This window comes from Pteropus alecto, unplaced genomic scaffold (genome assembly GCF_000325575.1).
Source record: "Pteropus alecto unplaced genomic scaffold, ASM32557v1 scaffold22, whole genome shotgun sequence".
NCBI classification, from domain to species: domain Eukaryota; kingdom Metazoa; phylum Chordata; class Mammalia; order Chiroptera; family Pteropodidae; genus Pteropus; species Pteropus alecto.
In genome coordinates, this window is record NW_006434839.1 from 21128772 (window position 1) to 21150425 (window position 21654).

The 21654-nt window shown below is 33.1% G+C and overlaps 1 protein-coding gene and 2 pseudogenes across 17 annotated transcripts in view; 1 reads left to right on the plus strand and 2 right to left on the minus strand.

The window, feature by feature from the left end:
* Nucleotides 1–21654, minus strand: part of FOXP2 (forkhead box P2) — a 244700-nt gene that overhangs the window by 87280 nt on the left and 135766 nt on the right. Inside the window, exon 3 of one of the 17 annotated variants that reach the window (XM_006910601.1) lies at nucleotides 15962–16000. The exons of the other annotated variants lie outside the window; for them this stretch is intronic. Within the exon in view, the coding sequence (XP_006910663.1) occupies nucleotides 15962–16000 (39 nt within the window). The remainder of the gene's footprint in view (nucleotides 1–15961; nucleotides 16001–21654) is intronic. 17 annotated transcript variants of the gene reach the window in all.
* Nucleotides 6046–6164, minus strand: LOC112478783 (annotated as a pseudogene).
* LOC112478729 lies at nucleotides 18903–19021 on the plus strand (annotated as a pseudogene).

Here is a 21654-nt window from a genome sequence, read left to right on the forward strand (position 1 = left end):
AAGAACTTTTAAAACACCACACAGTGGAATCAAGGGCTACAGACAGATTTACAACAATATTAACATAACCTTGGTTTTTAGAGTTTAATTATTTAAAAGGGTTTTGTAAGGCTTTAATGTTAAGCCTTACCTTCTTCTGGCAAAATTTAAGTCACTTATAATAATCTAAATTTCTGTAAGTAAAATCAGTCTTCTATTACACAATATATTAGCTACAGGCCAATCATTCTTTTTGTAAAAGCACTTAAATTTTTTAATATAAAATTTCAACTTTCTAGTCTATGTAGCACACTAAAACTTATCGTTAACCCAAAATGATGAAATGTCTTCAAAGAAATTTGCTCTCTGCCTATTCAGTCATCATCTAAAATATTCTCCCAATGACAAATCAGGTAGTTCAAGTCATTAGGGTAATATTTACTGATGACAGAAATGCCATAAATAAAAGGTCAGGGATAGTTTCATTCTTAGGATGCAAGTCAGGTTTTCCTGAATTCCTTTCATCTCAGTTTAGAACAGTAATTTAACACCCAAATAATCGTGACTATTACATTTTAATATAAGTTAAGTGCTCTGAAAACATTTTTAATGCTCATCAATTAAAGGACTCCTTTTTTGGTTTTACAATAATGAATAGAGTTTTGATATTAATGAATGTAACTTTGATGTCTGCACTTGAGCCTTGTCTTTGATGACCTCACATCATTCAACTTACTCTTTGTCATTAACTAGATCCACTAAAAAGCTGGCATCATAGTTGAAGGTAAGGTCTCATTAAAAAAAAAAGACTGCAGTGTCATCGTTTTGCAACATACACTGTCCTGGTGATTCAACTCCATGCCACAATGACACCAGGATACGAAACTTTTGTACTCAAGCTGCAAATTGGTCTATAATGTTTTGGGGTAATTTTTAGAGTTATTCACTAGTGTAGACATAACTGTGAAGTAATTTCATAATGCCTTTAACATACAATTGCAGAGTTTTCTATTTTCAGGAGTATTAATATTTACATATTTATACTTACTTGTAGACATATCTAAGATATAAAACTGTGGATGCCTTACAATTGAGAAAAGTGAGATGCCTATAAAAATGAGGAAAGATACACTGGTTAGCCTGTCCTTGGAAAGTAAACCCAAGGTAGAACTAACTATCCATCCCTTTTCCTTAAGGGAGCTTTACCACAAGAGTAGTCATGATTATGATAACAGAATCCAATGAGCATCAGCATTATAGGGGATAAATTTATTCTAGCACTGCTTTATTTATAAAATTATTAAATAAACATAAACAAAATGTTTTTAATAAGCTAACTATCGGAAATATAGGAATATAAGAGTAGTGTCAGACCCTGAAGAAGGTAGGATTCACAGAAACATTTTCACACTGTATCTGAGTTAGAATCGTCCACTATCTATATTGGCATGACTAGATGAGACAATTATTGAGTAAGTTCACAAGTACACATTTTCATAGAGCAAAACCTATTCTGCTTCTTCAGTAGAGTTGACTGTTGCACGCCTGCTGGTTGAAAGGACTCTACAAGTTTTATTACATTTGATTGAAGGCATTTATCCTAGCCAAATGGCCATCACTAACCCACAAAGTCCTTTTGTGTTCTGGATGGATTTAGTCTATCAAGCACATGACTTGGGAAATAGAGGGAGGCTGGATTTTGGTCCCATATATCTGATGACCTGGTGTTCTTGTGTAGGGCACAACTTACACAACTGTATCCAGTCACCTAGCTTGGACATACACTGGAATAAGTTGCCATCTTTGCTGGCATTTATGGTGATTCCTGAATGTAAGCGCCTTCTGCAAAGATTTTCAGTGTATAATGATATATCTTAATAAACTGACAAAGAAATAGAAGCTTGAAAATAGACTGTAATGTATGTGACACTGTAAATAAATATTACCTCTGTTCCACAGATGAACAAATACTTGTTTTTAAAGAGATTTTAGAATACATTCCAAGACTTATATTTGTGACACTTGAATAAGTTTGCCTTCAAGGAATGCAAACTTGGAGAGTAGGTGGGCTTCTGGGCTTCGGGGAGAGCTATATACATCTTCCAGAGAGGCATACTAATAAATAAATCATGGCACTTTTCCATGTTCAGAGTTGATAACTATAACCTTTCAGATTTATATGTAACAAACTGATTCTTTTTTAGAGGCTGTACACAAATACATCACTTTACATTTACAACAATTGAAATTACATATTTTATATCTTAAAAGTATAAGCATTGAGGGGAGCTCCCAACTGTTTTCATTAAAAACAAAGGACACAAACAGGCTTTATTTTTGAACTGTAATGATTTGAATTATTTCTGATTAACAAAAAAAATGGTCTGCTACTTCAGTGTCTATGATTACATTATAGTACAATGGAGAAAAGTCACTAACGGGTACCTCTGAGGTCAGGACTGACACTGTAGCATTTAAATTTGTTTATTAATGAGCTTAGAACTGGGCTCCTTCTTCTAGAATGTCAAGACCTATTAACGGTACAAAATCTGAAGTACTATTAAAACCCTAAACAACCAGACTATCTAAGAATATCATCTTAATGTATGGCCTCTGAAATAAGTAACCCTCTTCCAAATGCCTAGGACATGTGTGGAGGGGAGAACTTAATCAGAGGAACTGTCATAATTTCATCAATTACAGGAGGAAAACAAGATATTCAAAATGCTGAACTACAACAAATATAAGTGCACTTTTGGTCACTGCTTTTTGAAGAAGAAAATATCGTGCATAACAGCTCGAGAATGTATTTAACATACATTATATTTGCATGAATTATGTTTATTCATATGGTTAGATACATAATGGCTTGCTTGATAAATGGCTGATTAGTTTTATAATCAGCCCAAGAGGGACACGCTTCAAAAAACTCTCCTGGGGGCATCTGACTTTTCAGATATTTTCTATTTTGCCTTTAAACAGTGAGACATTGACAGATTTGGGGACCCAAGCTTATCCCCATCTTTCAGTCTGGGCATTGCTTTCTCAGGCTGCGATGTCCAGAGAAATTGAACAGTCAGTCACCACAAACCTCAGAGTTCCAAGAAGCACAACCAAGTTGCCAATGCAGCACCACTCCAAGGAAAGAGGGATTTTCACAAATAGAAAATATTTCAAGGGAATCATGATTTCTTTCTTTAATAATATGAGGAAAATGTAATATTTCTGATGAGCAATAATTACTGCAGATACCAGCCTTTGATGATGAAACTATTTATTCCACCTGAGACTGCATGACAGATGTTCAGATGTGGAACATGCCTTTAATATTAAGGGAAAAAAGTTTAAATATTTCCCTATTGTTAGATAACCTTATTCTGGTGGAACTGTTTTATTTTTTTCACTTCATGTCTTGCCTCAGTAATATTCCCAATTCTTATTACTAATCCCTTCTTCAAATTGACTTCAATTGTCCCATATTCTGGATGTGCAATCCTCTTATACCTTTCCAAATCAATTTGCACTCTTCAGTATCACTGATTACACTGTATCATAATGATCAGGCAATCTGTCAATCTTTATATCTTCTTTTTTGGCTCCCCATACTGTAATTTCTTGAAGATTAGCCCTGAGGATTATTTATTTTCCTGTAAGGCTGAACAATATATTTGCTCCTTATTTGATATTCAACTAATGATAAATAAAATAAAGTCCTTACAAAGCAATTTACATTCTATTACATACCAACATAAATATCTTTACCCTTTTATTAAACTTGATTTTGGTTATCTATTTGCCTCTGTTCTTGCCATTATCATAAACTCCTTTCAGAAAGGAAATAACTCAGATTGTGAAAAAAAGAATCTTCACTACTTTTAGGTAGAAAATTCTGAGATCATTATTATTTCACTGGAGACACAGATCTGTGTTCAGGTAAGAGTTCAATGTTATTCTCTTTCTGATAATATAATTAAAAGGGTTGCTGGGGTCAAGAAAATAGAAAAACTAATATAGATACATAGCGGTCAATTGCAGCATGGGAAGTTAATACTGGAAAGCCTGTAGCAAGAGAGTATTATAATTAAGATAGAGAAATTAAAATAGCATATCAGTTACTAGGCAGGAATGACCAATTAGGGCAAGTATTATGTAACCAATTTTATGAATTATAAGAGTGCCTATTCATTATTATGGCTGTTTCCTCATAATATAAGTTCTTCATGTTATAAATAATTTGTACTTGTTCCTTGCAAAGATGAACACAGCTTTAAAGATCGAAGTACTGAATTTGAAATCGTGATATTTAATAATGTGTTCATATAGCTTATGATTTCTGCCACTTCTTAATTTTGACTTTTTCTTTTCTGCAAGAAGTTTATAACCCTGAAAAATATCTTTATCTAGTGAATATAAAAAATATATCCAGGTAAACACAATGAAGATTTCATTTTACCTACTGGCATTTAAAAAGTAAGTTAATTTCAATTCAGTCTTTGGAATTATAATACAAGTCATGCCTAAATAAGAGGTCTCAACAATATAGTTTATTTCAACATACACATGTTCTTATGAATATAGACTTTGCTTCAATCCTGCCACCTTTAAGAAGCCTTCAATAAAAATTTGGAAACAAAAATTTTGCTCCCCTAATGCTTGTGTTTTAATTAACCCCATTATTATAATTGACTATCACTGGTTATTTTCTGCTTTTGCAAACTTCTTGCTTATAGTTTATCTTACTCACTTGCTTTATGTATAGGTTATGTCAATAATGGAATAGTTTCAAAGTGAGAATATTCAACCCAGTCAGTATCTCCCCTGCTCAACAATACATTCAATCTGCCATTCATTTGCTAAGCATGATTGAAACAAAGCACTGATCAGGCATCTGTGAAAAAATGTATAAAAGTACTAATTGTGAGTGACAGCCAATTAAGTTGGGGTGAGAGGTGAGGGTGGGGTGGGTAGCCTAATGTAAATGATTTGCCTAAACTGATTCCCACAGGACACTTGGCAAATTTAAAAGGGGATTGAATTTTTTTTTCTTAAAAGAGTTTACATTTTGTATATTTCATTATATAGAGGAATTATGTAGAAATGATTTAAATATCAATTAAACTGATTATTGGAGAATGCATGTTAATATACAGTTTAAATAGCCCATATTTTGATACATAACAATAAATCAACTGTTATTATTTGTTTTCTGAAATGTGTATATATTTATATCTTCAGTTTTCTGAAAGATACTCATTTTATAAGATAGGTGCTTGTAATTTCACCCTATAGCAATGTTTCCAAAATAGATACATTTAAGTAAAGACCTTCATAATATTTAAAGATCTTATCTATCAATGTTTAATGGGTCAATCAACTCATAAATATTTATTTAGTATCTATACTTTTTTTAGCATCATATAAATAATGAAGGATACTACTTGCATTGCAAGCTGCTTCACTACAATCTAATACATTTTATTGTTAGTTAAATTCTCTATAAAAAATTTCATAATTTTATATATACATACATATATATATATATATTTCATAGTATATAACAGTATTTCCAAAAAATGAATTACAGGAAAAAAGATACTCTGCACAAAAGAGGATCTGTGACCAAGTAAAATTTGGAAATACTTTTATATGTAAAGATTCAAAATTCATATTACCAAGTGATTGACAACCAGAGAACACACAGTCTATAAACATGAAAACTATTTAACTTTTTCAATAGTCAATAAAATGTATATTAAAACAATAATGAGAAATTTTTGATTGATTATATTAGGGAAGATAGAAAAAAAGATAATCTTGAGTGTTGACAAAGAAATAGGGAAACAGGCATGCCCAAATATAGAACGGGCAGCGTGGCTGGTTGTTCTGTACATTGGTACCAACTTTCTGGCTGGGAGTACATATCAGAAATAATGTTTACATTTTGATCCAGCAATTTCTTGATGACTGAACTCTAAAAAAAAAAAATTAAGGATGTGAAAACACACATACACACATAAACTAAGTTCGGAAATTTTTTTCTGGGCTATCAATTTTTTTTTTTTTTTACACCTACAGCACCCAGTCTTCCTAGGTGGTCTCCCATTCACATACTAACTAGGCCCAACTGTGCTTAGCTTCCGAGATCAGACAGGATCATGTGTGTTCAGGGTGGCAAGGCCGTAGACTCTGGGCTATCTTAAAACTGTGTGGTATGATGAGATAATTTTTTTTTCCTTATCTGTATTTTCTACTTTTCAAACCTGCTGTTTAAAAAAGATACATAAAAATTTCTTGACAAATTGTTTAAAATCATTTAACCTAATACTGAATAAAATAAGCCTCTATTTTTAAATAATGAATACAACCAAAGTAAAAACTATTCAACTTTGATCTTTAACAGTCAATCTCCTGAACCTTATAGAATTTATTAATATGGAATCTAAGGAACTGGACAAACACAGGTATTTATAACTGAGTGACCAAAACTAAAAACAATAAAAACAAAGAATAGCTCAGATGACCCTCAAATGTTTTATCATTCAGTCTAAAAAGCTGACTTTGGTGCCTCAATTTGTTGCAAGGAAAGATGAGAGCTAACTCATTATGTGAAGAAATCTCTTGAGGTGAATGGACATTCACAGAAATATCAAGCTGATGTCAAAAGATGCCAATTTTTAACATAATATAATACTGCAACACTTTCATCCTCTTAGATATGTTACTTGTACTTTTATAATTATACTATCCATTGTTCTAAAACAATATATCCTTAAATGTAGAATCCTTAATAGTCCAAAGGGACAGGTTTAAAGTAGTTACAGACTATTACCATTACTTGAAAGTAAATCTAGAGAAGAAAGGCTAATCAAGAAGGAGGGCAATATTTACAGATTTGGATTAAAATAGATCAGTAAAGAAAATAGAACCTGATAGATTCAATAGAAATGAGGAGTGATGCTATCTCATGAGAGGCAAAGATGAGAATGTAAATTAAGAATAACCATTTGTATCTCCCTAAAAAAAAAAAAAAGAAAAAGTAAAAAACTTCTTCTAAATAAAAGGCATTATGTTTTTATGTTTATGGGAACTCTTGTTTCTTATGGTATGTATTTCATTCAAAATCAAATTGAAGCATACAACAGATTATTATACTGCTCTAGATAAGCACATAGCGAAGCATGAACTCAAAATAATAAAGTAAAATGATTACTGATAAAAATAATACATACAACAATTATTTTTAGAATTACATAAAGAATAAAGGCATTATCTCTAAATATTTCACTAAGTATGCCACATAAAAGTAGAGATGCTAGTTCATGTAACCATAACAAACTTGGAAAGTATTTTTTAAATGTAGAAAAATATTTTAGCATCTGTATTATTATCTGATTCAAATCTCACAGTAACTTATTTAATACTTAATAGAGCCTCAGTTATTTTTATCTTTTCTCTATGTGGTCCCATATGGTAGCCACTAAACACATGTGGCTATTTAAATTTATTTTTAAATAAATTAAAATTAAATAAAATAACATGTAGGTCCTTGGTTACACTAGCCGTATTTCATGTGCTCAGTGCAGCTAGTGGTTCCTCTGTTGAGTAGTGAAGATATAGAACATACCCATCACTGTGAAAATTTCTATGGACAGGGCTGCAGAGACTGCTTGAGAGAACAATCATACCAATAACCAGGGTATAACCCTGTGCATAGATTCTAGAATCAAACCCCAATGTAGCGAGTCGGTTCAGGAATGGCTATTCCCATTTTATAGATTAAGATCCATGCCCAGAAAGATAAAATGCTTTTGCTGAAGTCATATATGGATCACAAGGCAGATCTATGAACTGAATATTACTAAAAACTATACCACTGCCACTAACTTAATCTTATTTAAATTGAGTGGATATAAACAATCTCCAAAAATACTTTGTATTGAAATTTAGACAAATGTTCAAAGGCTAACTGTATTGCTCAATACAGAATAACAGAAAAAGTGCAACAAATTCAGTAAATCAATCATTTGAAAACCTAATTAATCCAGCAGATAGTTTGGGTGAATATGCTATAGTTGTCAAGTTAATCAGTATCCACTGCCTGGCCTATACATGATAGACATAATGAATTTTAACTTACTCTACTTTATTTAGGAAAATACTACATATAAAGCAGTATTTAAAGGAGACCTTTACTATAAGTAAAAAGATGATTGCCAGACTGTTTTGAGCATAGAATGTATTTTGAAAAAAGGCACTGTATTAGTAATAAAACAATTTGAGAAAAATAAGTGTCTTGAGGTACAGTTTCCTTTGTAGCTTGAGATTTCTGAATCTTTGACTTCCCTAGAAAAAGCATATAATATAATTATAGTATGTTATTAAGAACAAAATAATTATGCTTTATTTAAAATAGGTTGTCTGAATTTTCAAACTAGTTTCCCTTGTCCAACTGAGTATATCCTGTATGGCCAAGAAGAAAACACACATACCTACTCTTTCTCTACTTATCCCTAGATATTAATTCATATTTCTCTTCCTTAGCCAAACGCAAACACCAGCTTTTATCATATTCTGGCAAAGAGTTGGCCAACACTTCTATGGTCAAAAAATTTCAGAGCAAGAGTGACTTCAATTGTCAGAGATCTGCATACAAGAAGCACCACAGCAGAAACAGGCTTAAGAATTCACACAGGACCCACTGGTCAGCTTGCAGGCAACAGGAGAAAAACCTGGATGTATTGGTATAACCCTGTGAGGGACTTTCTGATCCTGATCCATAGTTTGGAGAGTCAGTTTCAAGAAATAGAAGGCTTTAGGGTTTGCTGCAGGGCACAGGATAATGGCAAAGCTCTTCCCTCTAATATTTGGTCAAGATCATGAATTTAAATTTTCATGATAACCTCACTTGTAGGCAGAATTTCTTTGGGTTATAGTTTGAATAGTTAGGAAGGAAAAAAGTAACTCAAATTGTTTTTGGTAGGAATCAAAACTATCTGAACTAATTAAATGAAATGAATGAAAAAATGTGCTGTAAAGGAGATTTTGCAGATCTGTAAGCCATAGCTCACTCTGCTCTTGAGGTAGGGGTGTGTGGCATCAGAGCCCATTAGATGGCATTCTGTAACATAGACATGTACATAGCAAGTGATCATGAATATTTATTACCCACATGTATTATAATATTATATTTAAAGAGAACTATTGACTTCTAGCTTAATATAACACTATAAGCACTCAAATCTACTTCCCTTCTTTCCTTTTGTTTTAAAAATAATAAAATTATAACTGATGAAAGGGAAAAAAAGAAAAAGTAGCAGCAGAAGACCAGGAAATCTGAGAAACCAGGTAGAAAGTGAGCAGGTGACAAGCAAAAGAGTATGAAAAAATGCAGCCCAAAGTACCAGTAGAAAATTCTTACTTCCCACAGAACACAAAGGGCAAGCATGAGGCATAGTACATTCATCCTGAGAATTCATTAAAATCCACCACATAGAATGGGCAAGCTTGTAAAACACCTTCTCCTCTCACACCCTCTCCAAGTCACAGAGCATGCCTTCTCAAAGAAATGGCTTTTACCCACAGGATAAAGTCTAAGATGTGCATTATTAGTCTAAGAAAACAAACCATCTGTCTGGAGAAAGCACCTAATATGGTGTAAGAATGTGAAAGATAAGCAGAACAGAGTCTAGAGTTAACTCCCAGCTTCAATTACAGACTGCAAGTTAAGTCAGAAATGCCAAAGTAATACTGTCTTCACTTTGGCAATACTGGCAATTTGGGGCACTCAATACTGAAAAGAAGACCCTAAAGTGAAGCCTGCGTCTCAACACATTCTCATTTAAGGGAGAAAGTTATGTTGAAAGAAATCTATACAATCATGCGGAAAATTTACCCCAGCTACTAGTCCTATTAATTAGCCTCATCTTTCATTCATATATTAAACCAACAACCAAAAATAGACATTTAAAGAAAACCAACAATATAGAACAGAGTAAAAAGACTACCAAAATGTAACAAGTTGCAAGAAATGAAACAGGTAAGTCCAGGAGTAGAAGAAAGCTTTAAGAATCTTCTAATTTATATCCTCAGAAAAATTTTAGTGGATCCATAAATCTACTAAAAATAGCCTCCTAGCTTTTTAAAGAGCTATCATTATAGCAGAGAATCAATGGATTAAAAAAAATAGATATTTAAGTTTATTATTTGAGTAATAAAGATAACAACTGGAAGAGCTCAAAATAATAGCAAAACTAGCAAAAATTGGTAGTGGTGAAATATTACTAAATTTCTATTCTTTTTATAGCAAAGAGTCAACATATTCTATCTATAGTTGATAAATCAAAACATTGAAGCAGTATGTTTCTAATGATAATATGCCGTAGCAAGTTCAGAGTTAACACCAGTTATTTGGGGCAAAAATGATATCATTTGAATTCAGTTCATTTTTCACATCAACTAGCATATATTCAATATGCTTGGAAGTCTTTCTAATGACAAATCTAAAGCAGTAACCAACCACCAGAAAAGTAATCCCCTTCAGATCCCAAAGAAAAACGTCTTGGGGAAAATGTGAATTGTAAGTTACTTGAGGGCAGAGAGTATTTCATTTTCCATTTTCAAGAGATATAAAAACATAGAAACTATATAAAAGGTGTTTTCTTCTGGATCTGGGGGAGAAGAGCCACCACTTCTTTACATTTTTGGACCATTTTGTATATACTTTTTAAATGTCGTGCAGGCATTATTTAATCCTTTAAAGTATGTTTAAAAATTTAATTCAACTATGGGGCTGAGACTAGGTAGTTAAAAAAACTAAATGAGCTTAAAATAAATATTAAAAATACTTTTTAAAATGAGGATATGAACGTCAGAATTGTCAATAAGACACTAAGAATGACAGATTTTATTATCTCACATTCAAATCAGCAGCTAATTTGAACTTTGAGAGACTAATGTATAACTTACTAGTGACAGAATGGTTTCCTCTTTCTATGAAGGTTTAGGAAATACTTTCATATTTCTACCTTTGGCAATGAATTTCCTCAACTATTTTATTCATGTATTGTTAAAAATACTGACAATAGAAATCAGTATAACCTAAAATGAATTAATCACAATTTTAAGAATTACTATGTTTTTATGTGTTTACAGCTGGTTTGTTTAATTTAGTGAGAATGAAACATCTAAAAACTTAATATGAATTAAATAATGAGTACCTACTAAACTCAGCATATAAATAATAATGGTTAATTAAGCTTTACTGATACTAGTACTAGTAGTACTTTGTTAGTAAAACTGCCTTTACTAGTACAAACTATGATTTATAAATGGGCAGCAATAGCAAGAAACTTTGTTAACTCAAAAGAAATTGTTTATAGTAAACAATATGTTCTTAGAAATATATTTAAGCAATAAGTAGAAGAACAAGATATGAATGATATTTAGAATCTTGACATATCTCAAATGCCTGTTCTGAGGAAAAGCTTCCTTCAAAAATCAGTTAAGATGGAAATGCATCCGATCAGATACTGATATGTATCACCGTTTCAGAATTAAGTAACAGAAATAATTTAAATTAACATATATAAGCACTTCATATATTTTTAAAAATATTAAGGAAAACCAAATAGTTAACCAGTAACACTATGACAAGTCATGATTAAATGTATTATAAATGCAAATATTGTTTAAATATATGTGCATATTTAATGCATGAATAAAAGTCATCAAGCATTCTGTAAAGAGTCATTTAATTTAACAAATGATAATAAGTATTTATAAATATAATCTTCATAGAAGAGTAAACATCACTAAAAGTATTTCCAATAATTCTCACTATAACAAATCTCTTTACTCCCTACACCCCATAAATCTTTTTACTCCTGAAATACTTGTATATCAAGACTAAGTGACATAAAACTTTTTAAACATAAATTATAAATTTTTATTTTTCAATTACAGTTTGCATACAATATTTTATTAGTTGCAAGTATAAAACATAAATATGATGACACATAAATAACTTATGAAGTGATCACTCCCATAAATTTAGTACCCATCTGACACCATACATAGTTATTACAATATTATTGACTATATTCCTTATGCTATACTTTACAGTCCCATGACTATTTTCTAAATACCAATCCCTTCCTCTTTTTAATCCCTTCCCCTTTTTCACCCATCCCCTAAAAATCCTCCCATCTGGCAACCCTCAAAATGTTCTCTGTATCTATGAGTCTGTTTGTTTTATTTATTTTGTTCTTTAGATTCCACATGTAAGTGGAATATCTTCTTTCATCCCTTTATCTTCAGTCTGTGTGTGTGTGTTTCATTGTGAAGTGAGCCTGTTATAGGCAGTATATGTAAGCAACTTGTTTTCTTATCCATTCAGTCTCCCTATCTTTTATTTTAAATTTATTTAAATTAACTTCAAGTATACAGTACATTGGTTAGACATCTATATAGTTTGTAAAATGATCACCCCAATTGCTCTCTCCCTCCCCTGACCTCCACCTAATCGACATATTAATACTAACTGCATTTCTTATGCTGTGCTCCCCATCCCCATGACCATCCACTAGCTACTAATTTGTATTTCTTGAACCCTTCACTCCATTCTCCCAGCCACCCAAACCCCCTCTCCTCTGTCCGTCACCAAATTGTCCACTATATTTGTGAGTCTGTTTTTGATTAGTTTGTTCTTTTTATTCCTTAGATTCCACATATAAGTGAAATTATATAGTGTTTATCTTTCTATGTCTGACTTAAATACCTTCTAGGTCCATCAAAATAATATCTTTTTCCATCTCCTTCCTTTTCATATGTAGGGGTCTTGTTTTCTTATCCTTTCAGCCACTCTATCTTTTGGTTGGAGCTCTTAATTCTTTTCCATTTAAGGTACTTATTGATAGGAATGTAGTTGTTACTATTCTTTGTTCTTGTTTTTGATACATGTCTTTTCTTCTTAAAGAAGTCACTCCAACATTTCCTGTAATAAATTCTTTTATGGTTTGGTGGTGATAAATTCCTTTAGTTTACTTTTGTCTGGGAAGCTTTTTATCTGTCCTTCAACTCTAAATGATAGCTTTGCTGGATAAATTAATCTTGGTTTTAGATCCTGGGTCTTCATCTTGTCAAATATTTTTTGCCAAGCCCTTCTGTCCTGCATAGTTTCTTTTGAGAAATTAGCTGCCAGTCTTATGGGTGCTCTGTTCTAGGTAACTATCTGTTTTTCTCTTGCTGCTTTTAGGATTCTCTCTTTGTATTTAACCTTTGGCATTTTAATTATAATGTGTCTTCATGTGAGCCTCTTTGGGTTCATTTTTTGGGGGATTCTCTGAGCTTCCTGGGATTGTATGTCTATTTCCTTCACCTGGTGGGGCAAGTTTTCCATCATTATTTTTTCAGATATCTCTTCAAATTCTTCCTTCAGTTACCCTTATGACATGAATATTTTTACATTTAATTTGTGAGATTTAATATACTTCTCATCTCAGATAACGTGTTCTTCATTTCAGACTGGTTCCCTTTTATAATTTCCATTTCCATTTTTATCTCTTTGTTGAGGTTCTCACTGAATTTATCTACACTTCCCAAAAGTTCATTGAGCATCTTTATAACCAGTGTTTTGAATTCTGCATCTGTTATATTACTTGACTCCATTATATCTGGATCTCTATTCTGTTCTGTCATATGGTTTCTGCTTTTTTGTCTTCCCATTTTGGCTGCTTTCCCGTGTCTGTTTCTATGTACTAAGCAAAGCTCCTGAGTCTCTTGGTCTTATTAGTGTGAATTTGTGAAGTAGGTATCCAGTGGCATAGTCCTGAGAGGCATTCAACTGCAGGCCAATTTTAACCCAAGGCTCTACCCCTCTGGGGCTGCCTGTTAAGATTCAGCAATCAATCCACAGAAATCAAGTTCAGCTGCCTCTAGTGTAAGTCTAGAAGCTGCTCAGCAAGAAAAACCTGACTCGCTGAGGATATACCTGATGTGGCTTGGGTGGGACCATGAGTTGGGGAGGGAGGGTTTCAGAGAATCCTCTGGGCAGAGCAACCTCTGTTATCTAGTTTGATGATGTCTCAGCTATGGTGGCGCTGTGTCTGCGCATTGGGAGTGGAGTGGGCTCAACAGGGAACAATGGATACTGCCGTCACTTCTGTACAGAGCAAGTCTCGCCTCGGCCCTCACTCCGACAATGTCTCCTTGTAAGTCTCTGGTTCCCCCTGCGCGCAACCTAATCAGCACTGGTGCTCAGAGAGAGCAGGTCTGTCATTGCGAAAATCCGCTTGCGGGCACAGCTTCATTAAGAGGCATCTGCTACTGCCACTGCCGCAGCCTCTGTCTCACTCAGCCACTCGGGACTGGGCAGCCCTGCGTCCTCACTTTGTCCTATCTTCTGCTGTTGCAGGGCGATTTCCTGGATTTCTCCCTAGTTGTATGGCTTATTCATCTTGATCCTAGATGATTTTTCCTCGATGCTTGTTCCTTGTTTCCGTCACAATTTTGATTTGGTCGTAGAGGGATAAACAGAGCCTCTATCATCTACACCATCCCCTCCCCTCTTAACGTATCTTCTGATTGGAATATTCAATCTATTTACATTTAAAGTAATTGTTGATAGATATGTAGTTATTGCCATTTATCATTCATATTTTTTAATCTTTTTTTTTTCTTCTTAAAGAAGTCCCTCTAACATTTCTTATAATACTGGTTTAGTGATGATGAACTCCTTTAGTTTCTTCTTATCTGGAGGCTCTTTATCTGTCCTTTGATTCTAAATGACAGCTTTTCTGGGTAGAGTGACCTTGGTTTTCATCATTTTGAATATTTCCTGCCAATCCCTTCTGGCCTGCAAAGTTTCTGTTGAGAAATCAGCTGAGTCTTATGGGAGCTCCCTTCTATGTAACTAACAGCTTTTTTCTTGCTACTTCTAATATTCTCTTCTTGTCTTAAAGCTTAGACATTTAATTGCTGTGGACCTCTTTGGGTTCATCTTGTTTGGAATTCTCTGTGTTTTCTGGGCTTTTATGTCTATTTCCTTCACCAAGTTAGGGAAGATTTCTGTCATTATTTCTTCAAATAGGTTTTCAATTCCTTGCTCTCTCCCATCTTCTGGTACCCCAACTATTGGCATGCTTGATGTTGTTTCAGAGTCCCCTTAAACTATCTTCATATTATTGTATTCTTTTATCTTATTGTTGTTCTGGTTGGGTGTTTTCTGCTACCTTATCTTCTAAATTGTTGATTTAATCCTCTGCTTCATCTTATCTGCTGTTAATTCCTCCTAAGGTATTCTTCATTTCAGTTATTGTATTCTTCATTTCTGACTGGTTCTTTTTTGTTTTCTATCTCCACTTTTATATTTCTATCTTTTCATTGAAGTTCTTACTTACTCAGTTCCTCTTCCTCCAAATTCATCGAGCATCCTCATAACCATTGTTTTGAATGCTTCATCTGGTAGATTGCTTGTCTCCATTTTGTTTAGTTCTTTTTCTGGAACTTTCTTCTGTTCTTTCATTTCGGACATATTTCTTCATCTCCATGTTCTGGCTTATTCTCTGTGTTTATTTCTATATATTAGGTAGGGCTTCTATGTCTTCCAGTTTTAGGAGAGTGGCCTTATGTAGTAGGTGTCCTGTGGGGCCCAGTGGTATACTATTCCCTGGTCACCTGAGCCAGCTGCTCCAGTTGTGTCCCTTGTATGGGTTATGTGTGCCCTTCTGTTGTAGCTGAGCCTTGGTTGCTGTTTGCATTTCAGTGGGAGGGACTGACCCTTGGGCTGATTGGCTGTGAGGACTGGCTGGTGAGGGGCAGATCCAGTTTTGAGGTGGCCTCTTCTGTAAGTCCCCAGTTGTTAAATTTCTGTTCAGCTAGCCTTCAGGCGATTCCCAACGATCGTAGTCCTTTAGAAACTTTCTTGATCAGTAAGAAAAAACTACCATTAGGTGGTACATGGAGAAAAAAAGTAAATATTGCTTACTATTACATTTTCACTCAGAATCATACTTCCTTCCTGATTCTATGAAGAGATAATTAGATTAAGCACTGTGAATGATAAAACAAAATTCCACAGAAGCAAAAGATTACTCTTTAAAGTATCTATTATGTGCCAGACACTGGGTTAGAAGTACTTGTAGACATTTCTCATTATTTAGCTAAATAATTATTTCCCTCCAAAATAATAATCTAGCCAAGAAAAAGCTGGAGCAGCTTTCCATTCCATACAGATTTTATGGTAGCCAGATGAAACTTTGTTATCCAGGACATCATATGGTCTTGATGAACTCACCACCCTGGCTAGCAGGAGGAGAGAGAGACTTGAGTGGGTAAAGGCAAGAAGGTGAAAAAGCCTTAAGAATATTTAGCGCTGAGTGGATATTTTGATTATTTTTGAGAGTCAGTTAAAAACAGGGAATAAAAAGACACTTGGCAGGAGGGGGAGATTTTAGAAAAACAGAACAAACTTAAGAATTCTAAACAGTGTTTCAACTGTCAAACAGAAGAGAAGATTTAATGAGAATAGAAAATTTAATGAGAGTAAAGTGTTGATTTGAGAAAGATAAAGAAATATATACTAATAGGAAATATATAGGATGTTATCAGATTGAAAAAAATCAATTGTTTGAGTACATAAGTTGGAACTTTGCCCGGTGATTATCAAATCTGTTTGGTGCTCTTATCAGAAGAGGGCGGAGTTGAAAAATCCCTGGCTTAAAGGAGGTAAAGAAAAGGGAAGTCAAAGTGTTCAAGACCACTAAAATGAGTGAAATACCTGGGCATTCTTCTGATGTGGTGGAGGAAGCTTTATTTTATTTAAAAAAAAAAAAATTAAGTTTATTGGGGTCACATTGTTTAATACAATTATATAATTTTCAAGTGTACATTATAATTTGACATCTGTATATTCTATTGTGTGTTTACCACCCAAAGTCCAGTTAGGAAGCTTTATTTTAAACAATATTTAAAACCCAGAAGAGTGCCATAAGTGGTATGATGTAAAGGAGAGATCTTGGAGTCAGACAGTCCTGAATTTGGATCTCAACTTAATCATCTACTAAAATGTGACCCTAGACAAATTATTTTACTGCTGAGTTATGCTTGGTTTCCTCAAGAGAGAAAAAAAGGTATGTATAGGTATAATAAAAATTACTGCAAGGGGCTGTTGTACCTTAAAGAGGGGGCTTCTGCCAACATGACCACACTGCAATTTTGCCTCATAAAAGCTGACATACTCAATACTTTCACCAAAACCCCAAAAGAGGGTAAAACAGAAAAACAATTTAATTCAGTTTGGAGAGCTTCAACAAATTTGCTTAGCAGGGAACAGAAAACTAAAAAAAAGGAAAAAGATTCTTTTCGGCAAGTTAAAATGAATTATTTTTAGTAAGAATGATATGGAAACTCCTTGTTTGGAAGTCACATAATTATTTGGAGAGAATACAATACTTCCAGTCATTTACCACTGATTCCTGAAATTCTACCACCTAAGGTCCACTTTGTAAAGCAGAAATATTAACTGCTATAAACAGGCTCCAAAAACAGGTCCCTATTATGTCTTTTATTTTTACTTTTTAATTAATTAATTTTGTTTTCCTTATATTTTAGTTTTGATTTTATGAACAAAGAGCTTTTTGATTTAAGGATATCTTACCCTGTCATATTTTTGCATTCATACCGTATAATACTAAATGCAGAATCAAGCAGTTGAATGTACATCTAAGGACAATTTCAGTGGATGGTTTATTGGATTGCTCTTAAAATTTTAAACAGTGAAAAAGAGACTATCATAATATTTCTACATATATTTCAATCCAGTTACATTTTATGTTTTCACTAAAAGTTTTTTTTCTAAAAAGTAAAAAGGTTTATTTTATTCATTACTAAAAATTAACCAATTACTTAAAAAGTTCAAAATCTTAATGTATCTAAATGTTTAATAAAATAATTAATGTCCTTCGGATCTCTATTAATCCATTTTAAATTTCTGAAGGGAAATAAAGAACATTCACATTGTGACTATGTTATTAGAGTCTCTTATGAGAAAAGAGTTGCAAAATTTTAACTCTAATGAGTAGCTATTCTTTTAACTAATGATATCATAGAGTATAAAATGTGGTGAGAATAAAACTGTCATAACTAGAAAAATTTAAAAACCATGATACACCTTCCTTTTTATACAGTTTGTCCTAGAAACAGAAATCGCTAAAAGGTGATATAAAGTTTAGATTTAGACATCATAACACTGAGGGAGTGGGACACAATGGTAGACCAAGGCATAAATAGATCTAATGAATAATATAAAAAAGGTAATAAACTTGCTATGAGTTTACTCATCTTCAAATTTCTGTCCAATTCAGATGAAAATGGGTTTCTAGTCCCTTTAAAGATAAATTACCTTCATTTGTACCCCTGATGCCAGCACTTTCCCCCATCACCTTTCAGACTGTTTCAACATTTTATTCTTTTCCTTTTTGCATTTTCATCTTTTCGTTTCTACGCCTCCTCTCCCCAAGATCTTTTCTCACTTTTGCTCCCTCTCAAGGCCCCAGCCTATCATTTTCCTTTTAATCAGCTTTTTCCCCAAAGAAATAGTGGATACTACTTGTCCTCTCTACATATACTCTCTTAGTTACCATTTAAGTCACTGACGTTAAAAACATTCTTGCCAAATTAGATGACTTGCATCATGTTTCAGTCTTAAAATCACTGTTCAGTCTGTGATAATGCTTTTAAAATATCACTTAGCTTAAAAAAAAAAAAAAAATCTCTTCTATTGTCCTTTGACTGCTGGTTTTTGGTTCCCTACTGTCTTAATCACATTTTTCTTGGTTCTTCTTTCTTCCTTACCCAATGTCTAGTCTTACAACTTTTCTGTGGTTGTCTTCCATTTTACAGTCTCCTTCAAAATTATGGACTCTAGGGTCTACGGCCATGCCACCCTGAACGAGCTCGACCCCTTATGATCTCGGAAGCTAACCAGGGTCGGTCCTGGTTAGTACTTGAATGGGAGACCACCTAGGAAGACCAGGTGTTGTAGGCATAAAAAATAAAAAATAAGGGATTGTAAACTTACAAGGTCCTTGCAATCTGTGAGGTCAACCAAGGGTTGCCTTGCCTAAAAACATAAAAAAAGATGAAAAAAATAAATTATGGACTCTAGTCTCCTGCATATGGTATAATTTCCAAAAACATATCATCTCTGATTGTTAACTGTGCCCTGAACAGGGTTATCCCACTGGAAATATAAATATACTTCTCAAACAACACTTATTATCACCTCCAACTTCCTACCGCCTACCACCAAGTCTGCAATTCTTCCTGTGTTCTAGACATTACCAGGTTCACAATCAGCCAAATACAAATATCCAGGCACAAAATTCCAAGGATCTCAATTTTTTTCTGTTCTCTAATTGCAACATAAATTTTGAAATTAAAGTGTTCTGTTCTCTCTTAAATCTGTCCTCTTACTTTTTATCTTGTCCTTCCCCTAGTTAAGATTATCATTCTTAATTTTTTAGATAATACCCTCTTAACCTAGACACATAGATTCCAATATTTTTCTAGTTCCAATTACTTCTTCCTATTGCCCTCAAGAATATCTTTAAAAAGGATAATCTGGTTATGTAATAACCACTTTGTTGCTCAAAACTTTATAGAATTTTTAACGTCCTTAAAAAAGGGCACTCAAAACTTCGAATTTTGGCATTCATCCATATTTAAAGACTACATATATCAATATTTTCCAATAATGTTCTCCAATTACCCACATACATTACATTATACTATAGCTTGTAAACCACTTATTCTTTTCTCTCTTCTATAACTTACCTTATTCTGTTCCCAATGCCTGGAATGCTCTCTATAGTTCTAGTGTGGAGAACATCTGCTATATTTTGTTTGTTTTTTCAAAACTTCACCTCAAATAAACCTCTTCTACCTATCTGTCTCCAATTCCTCGGTACAATGATTAAATCTCGTTTTACAGTTTATATTGATTCTTTAGTCCTAAATTATGTATTTCCCATCTTCATAGTTTATATTTCTCAAACGTAGGTGATTACTCATTATTTTTCTGAAAATTTTTGTAATCTTGTGAGTTATTCATAGTATATGCTCCGTGAGTATGTACTGAATGGAACTGAGTATCAGGGGGCTGTGTAAGAATAATTACGGAAATGTAGATTGGATTAGTATAGACATATGAGATCAAAAGAGTGATTAATCAGTGTGGACTACAATGGTGAAAAGGCATTCATATGGGATAGAATTCAGTGGGCCTAGTAAAACCTGTAAATTGTGATAAGCAGAAAAGAAAGCTACAGAGTGATAACAATATTAAAAAAAGAATAGGAAGAAAATGAGATATTACATGTTTGGAAACAGAAAATAGATATATAAGTCAAGACTCAATGTCTTTGTAAAATAATAGGGGAAAAGGTTAGGAAAGAAAAAGAGCCCACTTGGTGGAGGGGGTGGTGGGCAATTACATGATTACAAGCCTTAGATTTGTAGTTTTATCTAGCAGACTCTGGGCAGGTATTAAGGTCTATGAACAATTTATGAGACAGAGAAATAGGAGCAATTATTTATCATATGATCGTCTGAATAAAAAAAGTATGTGATAATACTATTAATAATAGTGAAATTGATTGTCCCAAATATTTTTAGAACTTTTCTAGAAGCACAATTTCTCATTAAAATTCTAATCTCTGTATTCATTTCTATAGCTTTAAGTAGTCAATTTACAACAAGTGCTATGAATATATTTTACAGGATCTAAGTTGCATGTCATAGATTTAGCATTTTCATCTGGTCAATTAAATAATTCATTCTGAGCTTACCTATTTAAATGTTTGACATTTCAATATCAGACTTAAAATATTATCTCCTTTCCTTTGTATTTTAAGGATGATGCACTATTCACTTATTTTCAATTGTTAAGACATAGCATTTTTCTGATGGATAGTAATCAGACCTGAAAGGCCAGAGAAACTCTCTTTTTTTGTCTTTATAGAGCAACTGATTTTGCTTAGGTATGTAGTCTAAATAAAAAGAAAATGATTGTAAAGGATTAAGACTCTGTAACCATTAAGCTTATTCCTTTAAATATTAGGAACTAAACTAGGAATGTACTGTATACCTTTAAAAAATAATTCTTTTTTCTAGTTGAAGTCCTAATAAAAGAATGCAAGCAATAAATCAATAGTCTGGGAATCACAATTTACTTTAAAATGTTTCTCGGGGGTTCACTGAAGATTCTTGAATTTTTCTTTTCTAAAACCTCAATCTATAAATAAAACTATCTCACAGATCTGATTGAGATCTTAAAAATGTCTTCAACAAACCACAAGTAGTCAAGTAATATGTATGGTAATTTTAAAAGTGATCATGAAATCTTTCGGGTTTTCAAAACCTTTTCATAGGTAAATGTGATTAGCAATATTTGGAAAAGCTGAGTGTTTTCCTTATTTGACAGATATATAGAATTAAAATTAAAATATATAACCTGCCAAAATTAATATTTATGAAACGGCTCAAGACTAAAGAACTATCATTTCGACAATAGCTCCCCCTTGAATTCAATAAATAATGGTAATATATTAGGGAAGTCACTTATTAGTTTTCTTAACTGTAAAATAGAGAAGAATTAGATGAATCATAAGGCTGCTTGTA